General features: G+C 42.1%; 2 protein-coding genes across 7 annotated transcripts; both read left to right on the top strand.

Annotated features, from left to right (window-relative positions):
• The first annotated feature begins 368 nt into the window (after positions 1 to 368).
• Positions 369 to 10000, top strand: LOC112564578 (phenoloxidase-activating factor 3-like). Of its 4 annotated transcripts, none has more exons than XM_025239497.1 (12): positions 369 to 480; positions 1082 to 1123; positions 1789 to 1863; positions 2319 to 2393; positions 2491 to 2597; positions 3022 to 3086; positions 3756 to 3982; positions 4198 to 4372; positions 6565 to 6719; positions 7007 to 7138; positions 7588 to 7772; positions 8432 to 10000. In XM_025239497.1, the coding sequence occupies exons 1-12, from the start codon at positions 429 to 431 to the stop codon at positions 8603 to 8605; spliced, it is 1464 nt and encodes a 487-aa protein (XP_025095282.1). In that variant the 5' UTR covers positions 369 to 428; the 3' UTR covers positions 8606 to 10000. The 4 variants fall into 4 exon arrangements, with proteins under 4 accessions (XP_025095282.1, XP_025095281.1, XP_025095284.1 ...); XM_025239496.1 differs by having other exon boundaries at positions 3753 to 3982; XM_025239499.1 differs by lacking the exon at positions 369 to 480 and adding an exon at positions 568 to 649 and having other exon boundaries at positions 3753 to 3982.
• Positions 10001 to 12704: 2704 nt separating this feature from the next.
• LOC112565054 (transmembrane protease serine 11G-like) lies at positions 12705 to 22443 on the top strand. 3 transcript variants are annotated; one of them, XM_025240297.1, is made up of 12 exons: positions 12705 to 12826; positions 15382 to 15465; positions 15713 to 15835; positions 17512 to 17595; positions 17841 to 17947; positions 18327 to 18391; positions 18624 to 18829; positions 19048 to 19222; positions 19397 to 19557; positions 20172 to 20303; positions 20974 to 21149; positions 21434 to 22443. In XM_025240297.1, the coding sequence occupies exons 2-12, from the start codon at positions 15387 to 15389 to the stop codon at positions 21596 to 21598; spliced, it is 1473 nt and encodes a 490-aa protein (XP_025096082.1). In that variant the 5' UTR covers positions 12705 to 12826; positions 15382 to 15386; the 3' UTR covers positions 21599 to 22443. The 3 variants fall into 3 exon arrangements, with proteins under 3 accessions (XP_025096082.1, XP_025096083.1, XP_025096081.1); XM_025240298.1 differs by lacking the exon at positions 12705 to 12826 and adding an exon at positions 14677 to 14830 and having other exon boundaries at positions 19397 to 19551; XM_025240296.1 differs by lacking the exon at positions 12705 to 12826 and adding an exon at positions 14677 to 14830.
• Positions 22444 to 23305: the final 862 nt, after the last annotated feature.

Raw genomic sequence — 23305 nt, 5'->3', positions numbered from 1 at the left:
CACACACACGTACGCGCACACACACACACACACACACGCGCGCGCGCGCACACACACACACACACACACGCACACACACACGCGCGCGCACACACACACACACGCGCACACACACACACACGCACGCAGTGTGCATCCAAGTGAAGCCTGCTCCCTGATTTCCAGTCAACGTGTGTGATGCTGTTAGTGTCATCCCTACTGACAGGGGCAGACATCTACAAACTACTTTTGCAGTGACAGGACTCCAATACCCTGTGCCTCACCCCAATGTCGGAGGTCGTAGCTGGTGACATTAGTATTTCTTATCAAATATGTGCGTGAACAAGTGGAGATTACATGTAAATAAGATTATCAGGTGACACGGAAGTGTAGTCGTTGGTGTAGTCCAGTGACGTCACTGACGCAGTGGTTGCTGGGTATGTGGGTGGATGACAGCATCCCACACAGAGCGGTGTTACTTCATTGCTGGATTGATGAAAGGTAGGATGCTGTCGATGATCCTGTACACCATGTTCACCATAATGAGCGAGGGCGAGAACAAATGTTAGACAAATGTTAGAATCTTGTACAAGTGCGAGGGTCAGCTGCTTGTCAACGACTGTTCACACAGCAGACGCCCAGCTCTCTAGACAAAACAACTGCGAGTGATGTATGAAGGGTGCAGTAATATTTTAGTGTTATAAACAGTCAAATCAGACTCTCATTTCTTTGCTTATAACGATGTGACACATGTTGATATCATCAAAGACAACCTGATGATATTCCACCTCCATTCATCATAAGAGGTTAAGTGTGTGTGTGTGTGTTGTGTGTGTGGGTGTGTGTGTGGATGTACACTACAGGTGAGATAATTTCCGAGTATAAGAACTGCTGTTGTAGCGTATAGATATTCCAACATGAAGTTCCATAGACAACTGTTGCTTATTTTCTTCTCCATTCTAATAAACAAGTTGTTGTCTATATATGTATATAATATTAGATATGATATCTATATTACAAATACCAAATGTATTTCGTGAAAGTTTGGCTGGTACAAGTCAGATATAAAATGGTAGTTTAGTTTTTACATTTTATTTTGCAGAAATGATGCTCGCCTCTACTGCCAGCGGTAGCAGCATAATGAGTGAGAACAGCAGTAGGAGCTCTGTCTGTCTGTCAGTCTCTTTATCTATACATTAATTTGTTTATCTCTCTATGTGTGTTATTGATATCTGTCCGTGTCAGGTTTGAAATCAGAGGATTGTTTTATCCACTCATGGAAATGTAGGTATGTAGGTAGGAATGCAGTACACACCAACACATACACGCACAAACACGCTCTCGCACACATATGATACATGGGACATAAGCACAAATATTCCAGTATCAAACATACATTCACTCGCGAATACAAACAAACACTAGACTAGATTCTGCTCTAATGACTTGAATGGTTTATCTTCATTACAATTAGGACTACGACTGTGTTTTAATTAAGGTAATGCACATTACTAAATTTGTTTATCCCTTTTAAAACCAGCAGATCTTTCAAAATAACCCTAATAGGCATTCAGTTGTTTAAAGAGAAATATTTTAAGAATCAAATTGATGAAAGACAAATATATTTCGTTTAAAATGGGTGAAAAGGCGAGAGATGAGGGAATTTAGAGAGGACTGGGCACTGCCGGGTAGACAGCACTTACCACCGAGTCTTATGCCGAGTTACAGAAGTTTTACACAAAGTCATTACAACTGTCAAACATGAATTTAATTTGTTTACCTCTGAAAATGCTTTTTTGGATGTCGCAGAACTCTTGTGTACCCGGGGTGTTGTGGTTGTGATGTACATGGTTGTACTTACCCTCAGTACAGTCGCTTTAGCAAGTAAGCAATGTCTCTTTCTCTCTCGTACACAAGCACAAAACAAACAGAAAACCCCACAAACAAACACATTTTATTCTGCATTTTGAATGAAACATTTTGAACAGTTTCCTAGAACTCTTCCCAAAACCGTGTTCTCTCTATGTCTATCCCATAAACACTTGCAACTGTTCAGAGCCTTCTGACCTCCAGAGTTGACCCAGGCTCTCGTTGTCATCTTTCGTGAAATTATTGTAGCTCTCCACATGTCAAAGCTCAGTTATCTGTCTGTACAAACAATTAACCAGAGAAGTGAGGACAAAGATTTGACAAAGTTAGCCATGCTAAAGCTTTGCCACACTTGGACAAACATTCGCTTATGTGTTGTCCGGACAAGAAAGGTCCCGTTACAGCCTGCTTTCTTTGGTATATATATCTTACATGTCAGTGTGTCTCTCAAAAAGTCTCTTCCATGGTAGGTTCCACACCCAGAAGTGCGACAGGTGACAATACGTGTGATCTTGGTGCACTACGCAAAGCAAAGATTCTCCGAGGTGAGCTGAGTGATGTCAGTCCAACTTGTCAAAGTCTTATTTACACTGGTCATGAAATTTAGCTTTCTAAAGTGAGAATTCAAGTTTTGTTTTGCAGGCTACAGGTTCTTGGCTTCTGTGGCATTCAAAAGGCCATGGTCACCTGACCTGGACAACAAACACAGCCAAACGTACAACGAAACACTGAGTGACATCGGGGATTGGGTGAGCGACTCCATCGCCATGGATGATGCTGGTTGATTGGAGTTGTGCGAGCTTGCATGCCTGCTTATTTTACTGTTTGTCCGTCTGTACTCTTTCAACCCTGCAAAACTCCATCCCTCTACAACACTCACTCACTACATCCGCGGATCTGTGTATTCTATGAACCGCAAATGTTATTATCTGTTGTGGAAACAACACTTTAAACAACATTCAGGGACATGCTTGTAATAGTTTGATTCAGCCTTTCTCTCTAAAGGCAACTAAATGTCTTTTTTATGTTTGAAAACACTGAAGATTTTACATAGCATGAACCGACTGATGAAAGTACGCGATAAGTGTGAAGAGAATGAGTTACTTAAATAGCTCAATACAGAAATTATTGCTTTGCCTTAAATTATCATTGAGCGACAACACTCAATCACAGGTGAAGGAGATCTTTGACCACAGCTCGAGGGCTTGGTGCTTCACGTGTGAGGTGGCTAATCTCACGTGAGTGAAACATTCAAAAAAGTGGTTTATCCTCATCCTCATCCTCATCCTAATCTTCCTCCTCATCATCATCCTCCTGCTCCTCCTCTTCCTCCTCCTTTTCATCATCATCATCCTCATCATCATCATCATCATCGTCGTCGTCGTAGTCGTCATCGTCATCAATCATAATAGCGCCTTTGTCAACACAAAGGTGAGCTAAGTGCGCTCTGTGAGAGTGAAGTGTCAGTGGCTAATGATGTCATGTGACAGACAGACATGACCATCAGATGTTCATAGATACACATGATGCCCAGTGAACATTTCAAGAGTCTTTGTGTCTTATGCAAATATCAGGTGTGATCAGGTGTCTACAGAACAAACACCTGTATTTATTTTGCATCATGAAGAACGCTCGAAATGAGTAATCTGTCTTTAAATAAAAGTAATTTTGCCGTTTCCTTCCCAGAAGTAAAATAAAATCGGCAAGGCTCTGTCAAACACATCATTAAGCAAATTGATAAATAAATAAATACAACTAAGTAACAATACAACTAAGCTATTAATATCATAAAATCGCAGAGAGGGAGCTGCACTAAATCCCAGTTTGGAAACATTCTGTTGTCACCACAGCACGATGAACTGTACAGGTTACATGTGACCACGTGACTTGATGTACTTTTCCAGAAGACACGGAACCGAACTTGCGGTCATCCTCCAGGTGCACGTGACCTGCCAGAACGTGACGGCCAAGGACGTAAAAGCCGCGTACGAGGAAGGTTACGATGGACTGAAGAGTGAATACTATGGATGTGTCGACAGTATCGGCCCAACTATTACAGTTGGCCAATCTTACAGTGACCTTATCGAACTTGAACCTGCAAGCACGACCTATCCACCCCCATCCAGCAACCCAAGTAAGTGTAATTGTGTAGTGCGATACAACGGAGTCTTCTTTGTTTCTTTTGTTCCCAATAATATTGCTAGCAGATCAGCACCTTCGGTAATTCCCTTGTAGACTAATAAAGTTGTAAATCGGAAACAGAAAACGTGAATGTTATTGCAGTAATAAACTGATGAAATCAAGATTTTAATAAAGCTCGGAGTGTCTTTGGCTGTTGTTTATTTGTAGACACAGTCTGTGGCCAGTCTCAGCGCTATCCTGTACCCAGAATCGTGGGGGGTGCTCCGACACACCGCGGACAGTACCCGTGGGTCATCCTCCTGTTGAATGACGGCCAACCCGTGTGTGGAGGCAGCATCTGGGACTACGACATCATCCTGACTGCAGCTCACTGTGTCAACAAGTGGGTGGTTGTATGCTTCTCTCACACCCTTATGCCATTATGCCCGATTTGACGTGGGAGACTCCAGCTCAGAATGTGAAAATATATGTTCTAAGTTGACCACAGATGCAGCGCCTTTACAGGTGGGTGAGCAGGAGGTTGAGAGGTGTCTAAGGCGTTTAAAGCCAAACAAGGCCCCGGGGCCTGACGGACTGAGGGGGTCAGTTCTAAAACCTTGTTCGCAACAACTCGCACCCATGACACCCAGCTCTTTAGCCTGTTTCTAAACATCCCCTTTGTACCCCGCGTCTGGCGATCCTCCACCATTGTACCCATTCCCAAAAAACCCGATGCTAAGGAAAACAAAGATTTTAGACCTGTTGCGCTGACACCAGTCATAGCCAAGTGTTTTGAAGGATAATATGCAATAGACTTGTAGCGGCTGTTTCTGAGCGTCTAGACCCCATGCAGTTTGCGTACAGGGCTAAGAGAGGGTGGAAGACGCTACATTAACACTCCTAGACACAGTTTCAAACCACCTAGACAAAGCAGGAACGTCCATCAGAGTACTTTTTATGGATTTCTCTTCAGCATTCAACACATTGCAGACACACATTCTCATTCAACGCCTAGTAGACTTAGAAGTTAGTCATTCACTAATTCGCTGGATTCATCAGTTTTTGAGTAACAGACCACAGAGAGTAAATGTTAAAGGGCACCTATCCAGTGAACTGATATTGAATACAGGAGTGTCACAAGGGTGTGTTCTATCTCTAGTATTATTCTCTGTATACACCAATGAGATGCAAATAAATAACGGAATTCTCTGTTTAGTTAAATATGCAGACGACATGGCACTGATTGGTCACCTGAGAGATGAGAAATCTTTGGCCCACTATACCACACAAGTGCAGGCCCTTTGCGAGTGGTTCAAAAGCAACTACTTAGAACTAAATGTTGGAAAAACGAAAGAACTAGTTATAGATCAGAGGAAAGGAAAAGAAATGTCCACTCCATTAGTAATCGGAAATGAAGAAGTTGAAAGGGTGACAACATTCAAATATCTTGGAACAGTAATAGACGATAGTTTGAATTTCACTGAACTGTAGGGACAGTGCATATGAAGGCACAACAACGGTTGTATCTGATCAGGAAGCTTCGCAGTTTTAATGTAAGCGAACACATTTTGGTAGATGTCTATCGTGCGCTGGTAGAAAGCATAATTACATTCAACATTGTCTCTTGGTATGGCCAGACAAGCGTGACAAACAAGAACAAACTTAGGCGAGTCATAAACACAGCCAGCAGAATCGTAGGCTCACAACAGCTGACCCTTTCCCACCTGTACGATTCAGCCCTTGTCCGGAAAGCAACACAAATCATGCTTGACCCCACCCATCCACTCAACCCCCGCTTCGAGCCTATGCCTTCAGGACGGAGACTGAGAGTCCCTCTTGTGAAAAAGAACGTTTACAGGAGGTCATTCATTCCATCAGCCATCTCTGCTGTCAACAAACAAAAGACTATAAGCGACTAGTAGTGTTACACACAATGGGGATGACGTAATCCCATCTCTGTTATCACTGATATTATGTAGTCATGGAAACTGGTGTATTGTCCACTGATGTATTGTCCTTTTGATGCGGGCGTGTGTGTGTGTGGGTGTGTGTGCTCATTTCTGCCATTGCTGATGTTATGGTTGATGTTTTTGATTTTTTCTCTGACTGCTTGCTTGCTGGAAGACACATCTCCTTTGCTGGACAATAAAGTTATCTTATCTTACCTTACCTTACCTTATCTTATCTTCCTTTCCAACAGCCTCATGAAATGTTGTCGTCTGATGCAGTAGCAACAAAGTAGTCTTTTGTGAAGTATTGACAGCAGTTTGATACAGGGGGGAGTTCAAATACATTTAAATGGAGTACTGTCAACAGCAGTCTATTGGCTGTCGTACTTACAAGGATAGTATTTAGTTCTACTAATAGTTTATCAAAGGTATAAGTCTTTTAAAGTAAACTAAACTCATAAAAATATATTCTGAAGGTGCAAGGCAGTGTTTGGTAGTCATTTTAAAGAGGTGAGTTTTAAGTAGCCTCTTGAAACCACTTCTGAATGCAACTTACAGTTCACGGAATTCTGGTGAAAGTAGGTTTTTGTGATGGCGTTGTCTCAGTATTCATTTTTATGGGACCAATTATTCTAACGGATGGCAGGTTACTGCGGAACAGGACTACCGGCGAGCTGAACACCACTCTACTCGACATCATCGCCGGCAAGTGGGAGTTCGACCTCACCCTCACCCAATTCGAGCAGAAAGTGCACGTGACCTCGGGCCGCATCCACGCAAATTACGATGACGTGTCGTTCCGTAAGACTGGTTATCAAAAGTAATGTCCGCTTCCTCATCCACCCACAGACAGACCTAGCTACCCACTGGTCATATCTGGAATAAGCAGTGTTCTCACTCACTCACTCACTCACTCACTCACTCACTCACTCACTCACTCACTCACTCACTCACTCACTCACTCACTCACTCACTCACTCACTCACTCACTCACTCACTCACTCACTCACTCACTCACTCACTCACTCACTCACTCACTCACTCACTCACTCACTCACTCACTCACTCACTCACTGTCATGTGTGCAGATAACGACATCGCCCTGTTGAAGTTAGCTCAGCCTCTGAAGCGCAACGCGCTGGTGATGAAGGTCTGTCCTCCTCTACCCACTGACCCTCTCCCACCCAGTGGGATTGTGGCCGGGTGGGGATCAACATCAGGTGAGTGAAGTCACACACGACACAATGTCCTTCTATGTCAATTTGCAATTGAAATGACAAAACATCACTGATTAAATGAATTCCTTTACAACCCTCTTAAAGATATGTTAACGATAAAAATTATGAACAAATCTTTGATTTTGACAAAACGTTTAGGAATCAAGCGTGGCATGTTGACCCGAAGTTTCAGTGCCAGACCGTTGGTTCTAAAGGCTTTGACCTCCTGTAACCTTTGAACACAACTGGACACACGGTGGGCGACATCTGCAGATTAACAAATGTATTTAGAAACAACGGTACAAGGCATCAGTAGTTGAATATTTAGTCTCATCAAAATAATTTTATTTGTTATTGTATTTGATGTTTGCAATATCTGACAATAACATCTGTAACATTCAATACAGAATGTCGTATAGTGCTGTCACTGTTGTCGCCGACATCTGTTGTAGCGGACCCCACCAAGCCGGTCTTTCCACTACAACTACAGTTTGTAGAGCTCAGTCTTTACAACTACATGGACTGTAACAGACTGTTCGGCTCAGTGTTCAGTGGCAGTCGCAATTTGTCTTTCTATGTGAACAACGGGACACTGTGTGCTGCCAACGGTTTCAATGGAGGAAAGGATGCGTGTCAGGTGAGAAACGATCCCCAGAGTCCTGCAGCCTGGTTGTGTAACTGCTGTCAGACAGCACTGCCCTCTGCTGGCAACTGCAGGTTTCTAACAGTCTCAGACCTCTCCGATCCTGTGTACTTCAGTAAAATAAGAAAGCTGAATAATCTATTAGCCACATGGCCACCGAAACAGCGACCTGTGAGTGATTTACTGTATCTAAAACATAGAGTGCGGCAGTTGGAGGAATAAACTTCCTCACAGAGCAGCTTCCCGGCAGCGACTTTCAGTTCAGAAATGGAGAGAGCAACAAATATGTCTCTCACAGAATAGTTTTATTACTTTTAGTTTATTTATTTCTATAATCTCTCTCTCTCTTGCTGTTTTAGTTTTCATCTCACTCTATTTTACGCCCTCTCTCTCTTAATCATCTTTTCGTCTGTTTGTTGATCATCTTGCATGCTACCATTTCCTCGTCGGCTGTATCTCTATCTGCCTCTTGTCTTCAGATTAAGAGGATGAGTTTGTCATCGTTCTGTGTCTGAACACCACAGTAGAGGGCACTAATAAAGTAGTCCTACTAACAGACTGATGACCAGTGACTGTAGACTCTAGTCTTGTCGACATTAACAGAAACAATTTAGTTTTTGTCACAAAAGACTAACATAATTTTCGTGTTTCAGGGCGATGCAGGGGGACCACTGTTTCAAAACGTGGGAACTGCAGGAACTGAGCGCAACACCATCTTCGGCATCGTGTCTTCCGGTTACATGTGTGGTCACCAAGGAGACCCTGGGGTTTACACTCTGGTCCAATCTTACCTCGACTGGATAAGCACCACGATTCCCCTTCTGTAACTGTACAGACTTGTTAGCATGAATACAAATAAGCACACACACACAAACGAACACATGCACGAGCTTACGCGGATGATGTGGCAGTTACACAGTCAAGCACACAAAACGAAAAAACAAAAAAGTGCTGACAGCGACTTTTAAAACTGTTTACTTGACAGACAATATCCTGAAATAGTATAGAAATCACGAATCTGATTGTCATCATTCTTTTCTTACAATCATTTTGTTACATGTAATGTGTTCTCAATATTTTCTTACGATACTTTTCTGATTTTAGAAATGTCTGCAATATATGTACAGTGATGCTTGATCCTTGCTGCTTGACTGCCTCTGTGTAAGGAACTTAAACATCCAAAGTAGTTCAAAGTAGTTCCTGCAAAATGACCGGTAAAGAGTCGAAGTGTCCTGCCTCCAAAGTGCCCTAAGTACCCTTATATTAGTAAATACATTTGCAATACAGAGCCAAACCTCAACATGTTAACCACAGTTTCAATGTCCTGAACATTCACCCAACCCCCACCTTCGGTTTCATGTGACTTGCACAGAATACTTTGCTGAGTGGGATCACGTGATTTCACTTGTGCTGAGTTGAGAGACTTAATCACTGATCACACCCGCTTGAAACTGTGAGTGCATTGTGACTGATGTAAAGAGTAGCTACAGCAATAATAATAATAACAACAACAATAACAACAACAATAATATACTTTGAATTTATGCAAAACACGTCTATCATCTTAAATTATTTTTAAAATATTTAGAACAGAAGATGTATTGCAGCTTCCCCTCTCTGTATATTAGACGGATGTGCCACTGCGCATGCGCACAACGCGGTGGGACGGGCCTAGGGTCTGGCGTTCAACACGTGGGTCATGAGAGTGTGAGGTGGAGACATCCACTATCAGCGGGTAGGAAAGTTCACGACAGGAAAGGAACATGACAAATGATGTTTTGTGAGCGTGGACCTGAGACCCTTCTGATAACAATTGTCACTTAGTTACCGACCCTTAGTTACACATCATCTCACATCCTGAACACATAGCAACACCGTTGTTAGGTCCTTGTTTAGTTTTAACTATTTATTTGAAAAATGTAATACTGATGTAGACGGTATGATATGGTACTATGTAGTACGTATAATTGTGTGTGCGCTTTATATTTATATATCCATCTATATATATGTATATATCTCAGAAGGCTGAGACGTTAAAAAATATGCCAAACAGCAGAAGTAAAATTATGAAAGAGATAACTTTATTTATGGTTTAAATTGTTTCGTTCAATGCTGCATTGTTCTTCTTAAATGTGATTTTCTTAGTATTTTTAATGCAATGACGCTGCAAAGATGTTGTTTTGTTGTCCATGCCTTTGACCAATACAGTTTTGTTTTCAAATCGTCTGCCGTTTGGAAATGTTCACGACGTTAGCGGATGTTGTGTTAGCATGCACTGGACACCTCTCACCACAGACATTAAGAAACTCCCAGCAGGGCAAACCTCTTCATTGTCCTGCATGTTGGTGGGTTTTCCTGATGTGATGCCCCAGTGTGCCCCAGTGTGCCCCAGTGCGCCCCAGTGTGCCCCAGTGCGCCCCAGTGTGCCCCAGATTACTCTGGGCAAGATTTTATAGCACACCATGTCCACAGATTTTTTATATTTGGCGAAGGCACGATTCACAAATACACTGGGCAGGTAATCTGCAGGAAATAAAATATGAGCGGTGAAAGGTTAAAGTGGTTTAAGATAAATGAGCGGTTACTGTCTCTGTAGTTGAAAGTGCAGTGTTCACTGACTACTCCCCGAAACGTTTTTTCAACAGAGACACACAGTTAGCAACATGTTGAGAGGAATTCCACAGAGCGTGAACCTCAACATACGTCACAGCTTCTCACGATTCTTGTTCGTGTACCTGCGACACCTGCGACACCTGCGACACCTGCTAACTTTTGTCTCTTTTATGTGCCGCTGTTGACCTCAGGGTAGCTATCGTGTGTCGGTCTGTGTGTCGCTCTGACACCCGGTATGTCCCATGCACAACACTGGGGAAGTGCGGCTATCAGATTTCTGTGTGCCGCTATTTGTCACTCAAGTACCCCTTGTATTGTAATATAATAGGTGAAGGGAGTTTTCAGACAATTTTGTCAGCCGGCAACGTAAGTGACATCCCGAGACCCCGCCATCTTTATTTCCGTTTCCTTGCTCTACCTTCAGTCCTTCTTTTTCATCTCTAGTCTTCCACTTCATTTTATTTGGTATCTCTCTCGCTATATATATATATAGTCGATAGTGTATTGATATTCCTGTTTACAACTCCTTTCTCTATTTCACTTAGTTTTTACTGACCTTTTTCTTCGTAAGGCAGAGGCCAAGAAATGTTAGTTTACTCAATGAAGGTATTCACTGTGATGTTGCTTGCTCTTTCAATTTGAACTTTCCACTTTAAAACAAAAATGTATTTTTAATTGTACTTCACCTTGGACTTCTAACAAAGTTTGTGTATCTGATGATGGGGACAACATAGATGACGATCATGGTGACCATCATGATGATCGTCGTTGTTTTCGTTAGTATTTCTTTTAACTTATTCTGAATGAGAGTAACAGAAGCAGACGCAGGTAGGCCGACTGTGGTCTCTCAACTGTTCTTATACACACATGGCTGGAGGCAGGACGAAAACGAGAGAGAGAGAAGGAAAGAAGAGAGAAGATGGCGAGACAGGGGCATTAAACATAGAGAGACAGAGATTCGCGACATAAACAAATACACTGACGACAGATAAACATCGCATTTCTTTATGAGAGTCCTAACCTCCTCTACCCGACAAGTGAGTGTCCTGAATACACTCACGTGACACCACAGATGACGACGTTGAATCTTCGCAATGACGACAGACACCTCCTGTACGTCACCGACTAACGTCACACCCAGACTGACGTCACGACCAGACTGACGTCACACCCAGACTCGTCTGCTTGACCATCTCGGGAAGCTATCGCGGTTACTCGGCGGAAGCACACAAAGATCGATTTCACTGGAGTTTTTAAATTTTTATAAACATCGACAACTGACATAGTGCTAATAAGTAGTAATTAAGTGAGCAACGAATCCTTTATTTCTCCTGTATCGCTCTCTTGCTCTGTCATTGGAACTAAATATAGTTTTGAAACGTTTGACCGTCGCCCGAGCCTTATCACAAGCCTTGAGTATCGCTTTAACCCCTTGGCTGCTAACAAGCTGGGAGAAAGACTTCAGAGTTGGACTATATTACATACCTTTAATGGCTTTATAAATCCTTTCTCACCCATAGCAGTACAAGCTCATTTGTGAGTAAAGTGGTTAAACGCAATGATGTCAGGTACGAGCCAACAGCCACAGACAGCAAAACACATTCAGCGCTTCTTTGGTGCAAAGAAAAGTCTACTAATAAGATGCTGATATGTGGAGGGTATGTATTCTTCTCTCTGCTGCTATCTGTTTTACTTAACTTTGTCCTTTCTTCTATTATATATTTCATATAGTATTACATTTCTATTTAACGTGTTCAATGTACTTTTTTAATGCAATTTTCTGACGGCGAGTTTTCTAAATGTACTTCAGTACATTATATCGGTCACAGGCACCCAATGCTGGAAACTGTGTTTGTAGAGATATTGCACCCAAAGACCGCAGAGAAGTCATAGAAATAAAAATATAAAGCAAAGTAGAAACTTAGAGACCTTATTCTATCAATCTTTTTGAAGTTTTTGGGTAGCTTAATATGTTTGGGATATGAATGAGCACAGTAAATTTGACTTTGTCCACTTTGCTCCACTAAAACAAGCGATGTGAGCCCCGACACCCAAGGCTGTGGACTACAATTGTCTAGGACCACATCACTGGATTATTTAAATAAGATTTGCAAGAACATGAACCTGACTGAATGCACTTTATTTATCGCACTGCTAAGTGTTCCTCGTGTTGTTTTCTCAAGATGACGAGTCATTTCAAATGCTGCTTAGTGGGATGCATGTACAGTGGTGTGTGGCAACTGTTGTTAGTTGGCTATTACAAACACATTTCTTATCTCAAACACAATGACAAAATATAAGCTTTTACTAAAGCTGTTAGTCCGGACTCGATGCCAGGTGTGGAGCTGACTACAAGCCAGTAGCTTGTGCTACTTTCTACAACATTTCAGGTGTGTGTGTGCCAGTGGTGATGAACTAGAAGTAAAAACTGTCATGTGAGTAATGTTTATGAGACTAAAGCTTCTAAAAGTTTTGATTGTTACATCATAATTCATCCGCAAGAAAACACAATCAGGATAACAGTTAAAATAAGTGGGATGTATCAATGTAGATACAGCTGTATTTAGGGAACAGCCACAGATGCTTGCTCTCACCTACAACTTTTTATTCTACAGTGACATCAGCAGCAAAACACTCATGCAAAATGTGAAGCTAGACTCACTTGAAAATAGAAATGGTGTGTGTGTGAGTCTGTGTGTGAGTGTGTGACTGTGAGAGTGTGTGTGTGTAAAGTTTATTTATTGTTTATGTATTATCAGCAAAGCCAAGATATAAAGAGGGACAAAAGCAGAATATAGCAGAAGTACACACACTGCACTCACACCCTCTTAACCGTGCTGACACACATGACATGACATGACATCTTTATTGCCAATGACTCGTGGTCCTAATGACAAGGGGGAGATATTTATGATATTTACAGTTCAAAACAGCTGTTTCAACAAACAGTGTAAAGGTAACTGAACATTTTCATCCAATATAATCCCAAGTATAACACGGCTGTCAAGCACACTCTCTTACAAAAAGGACATGAATAATGATAAATGTGTAACTATGCATATAGGTATCTCCATCTATCTATACATACACACATCTATAAGTAATTGAAACCTTACTTGTTGAATAGCAATGTATGAACAGTAAACCTAAATATGAATAAGCAAGGCATTTATTCCAAAGAATAGGGTTCTTATAACCTTGAGATTCGAAAATTCGTGTTAAAACCCGAAACAGAAAGACGGGGAAGAAAGAGGGTTACACACAATTCAAACACTCAAGGCAGATAAGCAAGGTACCCGTGAGACAGAACAAATATGTAGAGAGAGAGACAGCCGACTATTGAAACTTGAGATTGACCCTGCCACCCGACAAGTCAGGTGAAGTACCCGGCCCCTAGCGAGAATTCTACTTTCGTTTCTCCAAACGACTTAATGTAGTTAACCCATTGGCTGCTGACATGTTGCTGTGCAGTGAAATCTGTCATCAATATTGAGTCTTATTTAAAAATAGAACGATAACCTCAGATTGGAACACTGAAGGGTAGTCCTGTAGTTCACAAGACAAGAGTTGTATTACAGGTATTTTTGATGCCAAGGTAAGTCTCCGAGTAAAAAGTACCGAAGCAGGTTACACCAAAAACCCGACTATTGGCAGGGTGGTATTCTGTGGGTACTTCACTCCCTCTGTCCTCACAGTGTGTAGTCAGCTTTAGGGGGAATCACTCTCCCACCAAACCAGCCATCCAACCGACCAGGATGCTTCAGTGCTGGTACACAGCAAGGGCTCATCAGTTTGTCTGTCTGTCATCTCTTCCCCACTCTCGTCAATAAATAGTTCTTTGATATTAATACATTCATATACCTGTCTGCCCTCTCGCCTTCTCTCGCCTACTTTGAAGCAGTGGATGTGAAATATTTTACTGACTGATGGAGCTTGACGATTTGGTATTTAACTTTGTATGTAGCAATCCTCACAGAATGTCTGCAGCCAGATAATGACACTAATTGTGACAGTGCAATTTGAGACTAAGAAAAAATTAAGTTTGAATGTTTGCTGTATGTCTTTGTCTTCTTAAATATCATAAATATATTAAGATACTGCAGAGTGAAAATATGGAGAATAGTAAAAATAAAACGCTTTTATGTATTTTTTTAGCAAACATAAATATATTTACTGGACATTTTAGCAGGTAAGCTTAAAAGTTGATTCCAGAAATACCGAAGATTGCATTTGAGATGATTTAATGCTATAATATTTCACTGTAATGTTATTTAAGCACACAGTGACAGTGAAGAGGTTAACCTACCTGTAGGAAGGGAATTCAAGTCCCGGTGCATTCAGGGAACAGTCCACAGACCTCACCTGACAGTCCCTTAGTCAGGATACAACTGTGAGTGAGTGAGTGACTCAGTGATTTCGTCTGTCAGTGCACCACTGGGGTAAGTTTGCCACCTGACCATTGTACCCAGACTGCTTTGTACACAGAAAGTAGTTGTTTGTAGGATCGGTTGCTCAGTTTAAACAATGTATTTTATAATTATACAAAATACTAATCAGGTCACCGCAGATTTCGTTGATTAAATAATTGATAGGCAGGTTGTTGAACCCTTTTTATTAATCATCGAATTTAGATTGCGTTTGTGACACCGTCAACAGTATGATATGATTTAAAAAAAAACACGAATACTTTTTGAGCATTCGAGTGTGAGTGTGAGTGTGAGTGTGTGACTGTGAGTCTGCTTTATATATTTAAATATATACTGAACGTGTGTCAATAAAGTGTTGAAAAAAATGATTTCATTTCACGAGAGAACATTCCTATACAATGTGTACAGCAAGTCTGTTGTGATCGGGTTAGGTCTATGAATGTATTAATATCAAAGAACTATTTATTGACGAGTGTGTGGAAGAGATGACAGACAGACAGGCTTATTCCTTGAATGTTGTTATGGCATTGGAGCCACGAGTGAACTTTGTGCTTGTTACCTAGATACCATGAGCAGCCAGCCGTACAACAACTTCACGGACCTCACAGGCTCCACAGTCACCATTGGCGGGGAACAAGGACCAGGAGGTAAGGCTCTTGGTTAGGAAATGAAGGTATACTATCTACATTGCATTGTTTGTGTTAAACATCACTCCGTTAACCATCCTGCAGAAAACTTGAAAAAAGTTTTATTTGATGCTAGGATTCAGGTATTCACTACTTAGGTAGCAGTAGAAAGTTTGTATTTTATGTTCCTGTCGCTGGACTTGTTACTAATAAAAACACGTGTCTCTACTGCCATGTCACGTGATTATAATTTTAATACATTAAACAGGTTCTCTTGAAGGGAGATCAGTAAGAACATTCATCAAGGGACTGTCATGGCGTCACCTGGCTGTCGGATGCTTTTTTCTCGCTCTTCTGGCCATGGTCATCGGCATCTCAGTTCACTTTGCCAGTGAGTTCTTTGCTTCTAAGCACAGCCAAACATAAGTGAATTATTTTGAAAATAGTATTTTGTACTGCTAAGCTATAAACAGACAGCAAACAAGTTGAATGTAAGCTGTCCTTCATGACGTCATGCGCTAGGCACCACGGGTAGTCAGCCATTTTGCATGTACATGTTATTCTTGTTAATGTAGGTTTGCCAGTCACGTGTTTTCAGATTTATTACGTTTGTGTAACTTTCTGTTGACATCAATTCTTGCTACTGTTCATGTAATCAAGTGCAGTAGCACTGGTCGAAATGCAGTAGAAATGCAGGATGTGCAAATAGATGCGATTCCCTTATCTTGTGTTTAACCTCAAGGTGCTAGCAGAAAGAGACTTCAATGAAAGAAAAGTATTTCCTGCTGATAAAGGAAATCAGTTTAGGGACAGAGTTCATTTAGAAAGGTCAAGTTATCAAGAAACTTTATTACTAAGTCACCAGCTGTCACACACTGATAACATTCTTTAGAATGCTTTAAAATGCAGTGATGACAAGTAAGCAGAGGTCTCTGGGTTAGGGTGAGTGTGAGGGTGAGGGTTAGGGTGAGGGTTAACAGCGACAGAGATGAAAGCTGACAGGGCCCGCCATTCACACCTGTACTGGGCCACAGGGAGCAGGTCTGCACAGGACGACCTGTCTACTCCTTCAGGTCCGTTAGCCAAGATTTCATACAAACCAACGGAAGCTATGGCGGAATCCACGAGCTGGCGGTCGTCCTGCTGAAGATCTGACATGAAATAAGTCACGTGTCAGCGATTTGTTTTGTTTGTTTTCGTGTTTTCTCCTCGTACTTTGCTAGCCTGTCGTTAGGTGAATGCGCACGAATGAGGGAAAACGGGTCACATAGGGCGACAACTCTACCCGTGTAATTCTACCCGTGTAATTCTACCCGTGTAATTCTACCCGTGTAATTCTACCCGTGTAATTCTACCCGTCTCACGAGCCCCAAGGCTCTGACCTGCGAACAGACAAGGAGCTTGTCGTCACGTGTCGTCTGCTCGCATGGTCCTCGCACATCTGCTGTGTTCTCGTCACCGAAAAACGCCCTCCTCCTCTGACCACACACAGGTGTTTGGCGCGTCTCTACCCCTTTGCACAGTCGTCCTCCATGGTGTCAGTCTGTGGCCCTGCCAAACGGCTCCTTTTGGTTCCGACCGATCGACTTATCACGAGCCGAGCGGGCTTTTCATCTTCGTCTTCTCTCGTCACTTCATTCGTCCACCCATTACGGTCCTTTTTATCCTTCGCCATCATTGTCCAGTATCGTCAGCAGGTGTGTGCCTGAGCTGCAGCCCCGGGTGCAACCAAGCAGGCGCCCACGTGACCAGCGGGGCTGACAAGAAAGAAGTGATTGTTCCAGAGCCCCTAAGCCCTAAGGTGTGAGGCCTTACAGGTGGCTCATGTGACAGCTGCAGGGGGGACACTTGGGGTCACAAGGTGTGGGGTGGATGTTGCTGGCCTGGCATTGTGCGGGGACATCCGGTGCCATTGTGCAGCATGCCACGAGTGCCAAGGGGGAGGGCGCAGCACACGAGTTGTATAGTGCTTGCACCAGGCTGTGCTGCTTATTCTAAGACATTCATTCAAATTGTAAAAGTCTCATTTAGCTTCCATGAATATGTTTTCTTTCTGAAACTCCATAGCAAAAGGCAGCACAAAGGCAGACGCAAAGGCAGACAAAGAATGTCTTCCTTCATTACCTCGTGCTGAGCCTCACTTCGCTGAAGGTGAGTTGTAGGTGAATGTTAAGCTTGTGACAATATGACTAACATATGTCATCAAATGACATGTCATTAAATATTTAATTTATACCCAGTATTAGCTCATAATGTAGCATTTATAATTCTTCTTATAAACTGCTTCAACAGAACAAATTATTCTATTTAAAATGCGTGTACCCAGTTTGTCCACTACATGTTCTCTCTTATTTTGCGAGCAATAAAAGTGTTATGCCTAAACTCCATTGATGCAGAAGCAGAGTTTTCCATGGTGATTGTATTTTTTTGGCCTTGGTCATCTGAACTGAAGAACACAAGCAGTGAAATGTACGAGGAAACTCACATCAAAGCTGAATACTGGGTTGGTAACTGAATAATTTGTTGTTTCCATTCTTTTCCTTTCTCTTGTTACAATTGTCTCTCTCCCTCTCTCTTTTGTTTTTTGAATCCGCCTGTGTGCACGTCTCTGTCTCTGTCTCTGTCTCTGCCCCTAAGTGTCTTTGTGCCAGTTTAAATCCAGGAAATAATATAAATCAAAGCAAGAACGAGGATGAAACTTTTGTGTCCTCTCATCTTTTTTAGAGACAGCTAACCACATAATATTAGTTTTATGAGAATAACAACCTTCCACAGATATACAGACATAAACTCCTCGGTTTTTTAAGAGGAATTAAATTGAACACAATTTAGCAGGTGCCAGCAAAAATATGTTTCTCTCGTTTTGTGAATGTGCTCCACAGGTGGACATGATCTTCGAGAGCGGCTCAGGTTCGTCGTGTATCAAGGCACAAGTGACTAACATGGTGTAAGTAAATAAAACACACAGCTTTATCGGCTTCTGTAGATTCACACAATGTAGATGATAGCTAAAGATGTCATCAATTGTCATCATGATCTTTTTAGAGCCTTAGTTCAGTATAATAAATTTGTGTCGGCAGTAAAGTTAAAACATTTAACTTGTAGATGATATGTTTACATTGTTGTGGAGAGAAAACACCTCCCTACACTGACAACTTGTACACATGATTTATTTTCAGAGAACTGAATGATCACATACTATTCCTCTTTAACCTGTACTTGACCTGTGAAGATATGACAGAGATCGAAGTGGAAAGACTCTACGACGAGGGCTACACACGCATGCAAGACAAACCCTGTGTGGCCAACATCAGCCACAACAACGACATCAACAAACTGCACAACAACACAACCACAGACCCCAAAGCTCCCACCTCCATATCTAGTCAGTGAAATAGTCTCTTACTGTAGCTTGATGATGATGATGATGATGATGATTGATGATGATTGATGATTGATGATTGATGATTGATGATGATGATGATGATGATGATGATGATGATGATGGCAGTGTACATTCCGTTAAAACATTTATCCTTATACGGGAAGTATTATTATAGGTTGCTACATTTAAGAGCACGGACTATTTTGAATATTCACCAGACAATATTTGTGGCCAATCACAACTCTACCCTGCTGCTAAAATTGTCGGCGGCGATCCAGTAAATGTTGGAGAGTTCCCCTGGGTAGTCATGTTGTTGAACAACGGCGAGTTTGTCTGCGGCGGCACCATCTGGGACTACGACCACATTCTGACAGCAGCTCACTGCATTGAGGAGTGAGTAGTTGCTTGACCTGCATCGTCTCTAAACGCTCATCGTAAACAAACAATAATACAAAGACTAAGGCTGTATCACCACCACCATCACCAACAACAACAACAACAACACCAACAACAACAGAGCTGTCTGTATAGAAGATGTATTAACTGGGATACGAACACTGTTTGCAGTTTGCCCTCTGACAAAGCTACTGGACTGGTGAACACATCGTCCCTTCAGATCATCGCCGGCAAATGGGAAACTAACCTGAGTGTCAACCATTATGAACAACGGGTAGAAGTCGCTTCAGGGAGAATACACACAGGCTACATTACTCACTTCTTAGGTACTGGTAAGTTGGATATCACAGGCCACCTGTTACCCTCATTTTAAAGACTATAGGAATTTGTTTTGAAACGTTTGAAATCCTCCCTGTGAAATGCGTGTCTCCCCAATTTGTTTTTATTACCATTTTACATATTAATGCATTTTTTCTACGTTTGTGTTTGCAATGTGCATTCTCCCTGATCAGCATTAAGTCGATTTTACAGAAAACAAAGTTGCTAAAGAAGTCTTTTACTGACTCTAAGCTTCTGTCTTCCTCTCTCGAGATTCTGTGGTGTGTAAACGGTAAAAGGTTTAGCAAGGTGCAACATTTATTTTTAATTGGCGAATGTTTCTCACAACTTTTTGTTCTCAAGAGCCACGTCCACAAGCAGCACCATGAGCAAAGCATGCTCAAAAGTAACATCAGGCTTGTTTACAAAAGTATGCCTGATTGACATATGGTCACTGCTCTCACAAAGTGAACATCCATGAACAGACCTGATGGATGTCTTGTTTACTTTTTGTGTATTATAATTATTGGAGACATGTACCTCGATAACAAAAAGCAAAATGTTCCCCACATTTGGGGAGGTAATAGCTTGAAGGACCCTCCAACAGATCACAGTGTTCATTTTACAGGGAACGATGTCGCTCTGCTGAAACTTGCCACGTCTCTGCACCCCAATCAGTTGGTTATGAAAGTTTGTCACCCGGATGCCGACACCCGGCTGCCAGAACTGGGTATTGTTGCTGGCTGGGGGACAACAAAAGGTAAGTGACAGCCTCAGATCACACCTCAGATCACACCTCAGATCACACCACAGATCACACCTCAGATCACACCACAGATGACACCACAGATGACACCACAGATCACACCTCAGATCACACCTCAGATCACACCTCAGATCACACCTCAGGTCACACCTCAGGTCACACCTCAGGTCACACCAGGCTACTTTGTGCCACAGAAAATAAGGCTTTGCATAAGCGCTCGACCAGACTTTGTCAAATAAGACTCATGAAGATAAGGATGCTTTAGGAAAATTTGTCTGTCACCGGTGTGTAGGAATAGACACATGTCAGACATTAGTTCGGGGTGGAGTGATATATGAGGAGTACCTCTGGTCTGTCGTCTGCTTTACCCGCGCCTTGCGAATGTCGGGTCCTCGTCTCTCACCCAACTGTCACCAGCCTCTCCTACAACAGCATGCACACACACTGGACAACACTGATATCCAAGCTTAGCGTGGGTTAGAGTTGACATTATTAGCGATGGTGTTTTAATATATCTTTACATCACTTTTTCTTTTTATATTCATTTGTTTTCAACTATTTATTCGTGGTCTTTCATCACCGCCGCACTAGTATGAATTTATGTAGATGTATTAGAGTCACTTAGTTCCAATGTTTAATTGGTTTTTTATGGAAACTTTTGCAGCAGGGCTAAGGAGATTTCCTGCAGTGCTACAGAGTGTCGAGCTGTCTCTCTTAGACCTAGACGAGTGTCACGGCGTGTTTATAATTAATTACATCGTAAACAACGATATTTACTTCCTGCCAAACGGAACTTTCTGTGCAATGGATGACGATTTAGACGAAAAAGACTCTTGTCAGGTGAGAAAATGTCCAGGACACAGGTTTAGGTGGTTTGTAATCATTAAGCTTTCATTAAAGTTAAACCAAACTACAAGACAGAAAGTCGCATTGTTGCTAAAAATTAAACACCAATGATGACATCACTAACGTTTTAGCAAACGGGTTGTTCAGGCAAGCTATTCGATACATGTCAATATTTAATATAATATTAAAGCGAACGTCCATAGAAAACTTAACATTCTACTTCTTTGACATGGGAACGTTTGGAAACGGTGGGAAAATATTGTTGTGGTATTTTGCAGGGGGACTCTGGAAGGCCCTCTCTTTGCCAACCTGGGAACAGAGTCAGCGGAGCGTTACACAATCCTCGGGGTCGTGTCCTACGGGTATGGATGCGGAGATATACTCAAACCGGGCGTGTATGCTTCCGTTCCGTTTTATCTTCACTGGATCCAAGACGCCATTGACTTTCTGCAAAAAATTTAAACTGTTCACATGAGCACCCATCAGCGAAAGAGCGAAACACCTACACACACACACACACACACACACACACAAACACACTACACATACCACGCACACAACACTAACCACACACACTACATACACCACACACACATACCTACACACACACACACACCCATCTACCCCACACCTCCCAAACACATGACAGTTATGTTTGAGATGTTTGGAATGTCCTACCTGTCGGTAAGCACACGTGTCACATCCCTGCAGTGAAAGACGTGTGACACAGGATGGAGACGGGATGACAAACTGTTATCAAACTCTTACCCAGGTCTACGGCTTTGCTATCTTCTGCCAAAAGCACGATCTCACCCTTCATACTCCAGCCATAAAGTCCTGATGTAAGCTCAACAGTCAAAGGTTTGTTTGTGTGTTGTTGAGCTTCTGTCCACTGCACAAGCAAATATATTTACTGTGAGCACTGAAATATCAATCAGGGTCAAACTATATCCTGCCTACACCAAGGGCAAGTTCTCGGCTTTATTCATACCATCTGTTGTTTCATTAATCCTAACACCTAGCTGTTCCTTCCATTTTGATTCATTCTACATTTATGATTAAATTAACAGTGTTTTGAAGCGACTGTGTGTTAAACGTTTTGACATTTTTGTTTAATTTCTGTGTATCTGTCAATACCTTGATTGAATTATGTCATCGTTAGTTCTTACTATCTTATCAACACATTTGCTCTTTTAGCAGGTGTGTGTGTGTGTATTTATATATGAAGAAAGATAGGCACACAGAATTTAATATTAAGTGATCTTTAAGAAATAAAAAGTAAAGAGAGCGTTTGTGACTATCTTGTTATTTACATGGAGCGACTGTCAACTGTAAGGTGGGACCTGTCCGGACAGTAGAAAGGTAAGAACGTGCACATCACGTGATATGATCACAGAAAATTCAAGAGCCAGCTTTAGCCTGTAAGGCGAAACGACAGTAACTAATGTAGGTTTTAGAACATGACTTTGGACGGTAGACAGTAATGAGGGTTAAAAAATGGAGTCTAATTAACTACACGGGAAATGAGGGCAAAACCCTAAAGTCACAGGGGTTGGGGCTGACACCAAAGCAGATACACGAACAAAATGTAAGAGACACAGACAGGAATGCGTAGAGACAGACAGACAGACAGACAGACAGACAGACAGACAGACAGACAGACAGACAGACAGACAGACAGACAGACAGACAGACAGACAGACAGACAGACAGACAGACAGACAAAGATTCGTTGAAAAATCCACAAAAAATGAGTTTTATCATGAACTTTAGCTGAACGGAATGCATTACTCGTATCTGGCAGATGAAACCAATGTTTGATCAAACTTGAATATTGCAATCACTTAGGAAGACACTGCAGAGAACTATATACACCCAGGGCAGTGATGTGCTAATGGCGGACGGTAAACAATCCTCCCGGTCTTCCTGCCCTCAGCCTGTAGGTCTGTTCACTCAGACAGTGTGTCTCTCAATGCTACCCAGCGGTGTCGGTCAATGTTCACCGGACCGAGTCCCTTTCTGACAGACTCCATGTTGACTTACGTAAACAACCCGAAATTCCTTTACACGTCATGTGATGCAATATAATGAGTTGCGTGACCTAGTCACGTGACTTTCAAGATGGTGGCCACCTACAATCAACACATACC

Source organism: Pomacea canaliculata, linkage group LG5 (genome assembly GCF_003073045.1).
Source record: "Pomacea canaliculata isolate SZHN2017 linkage group LG5, ASM307304v1, whole genome shotgun sequence".
Lineage (NCBI taxonomy): Eukaryota > Metazoa > Mollusca > Gastropoda > Architaenioglossa > Ampullariidae > Pomacea > Pomacea canaliculata.
The sequence above is the reverse complement of the archived record's forward strand: the minus strand, read 5'-3'. Positions and strand labels throughout refer to the sequence as shown.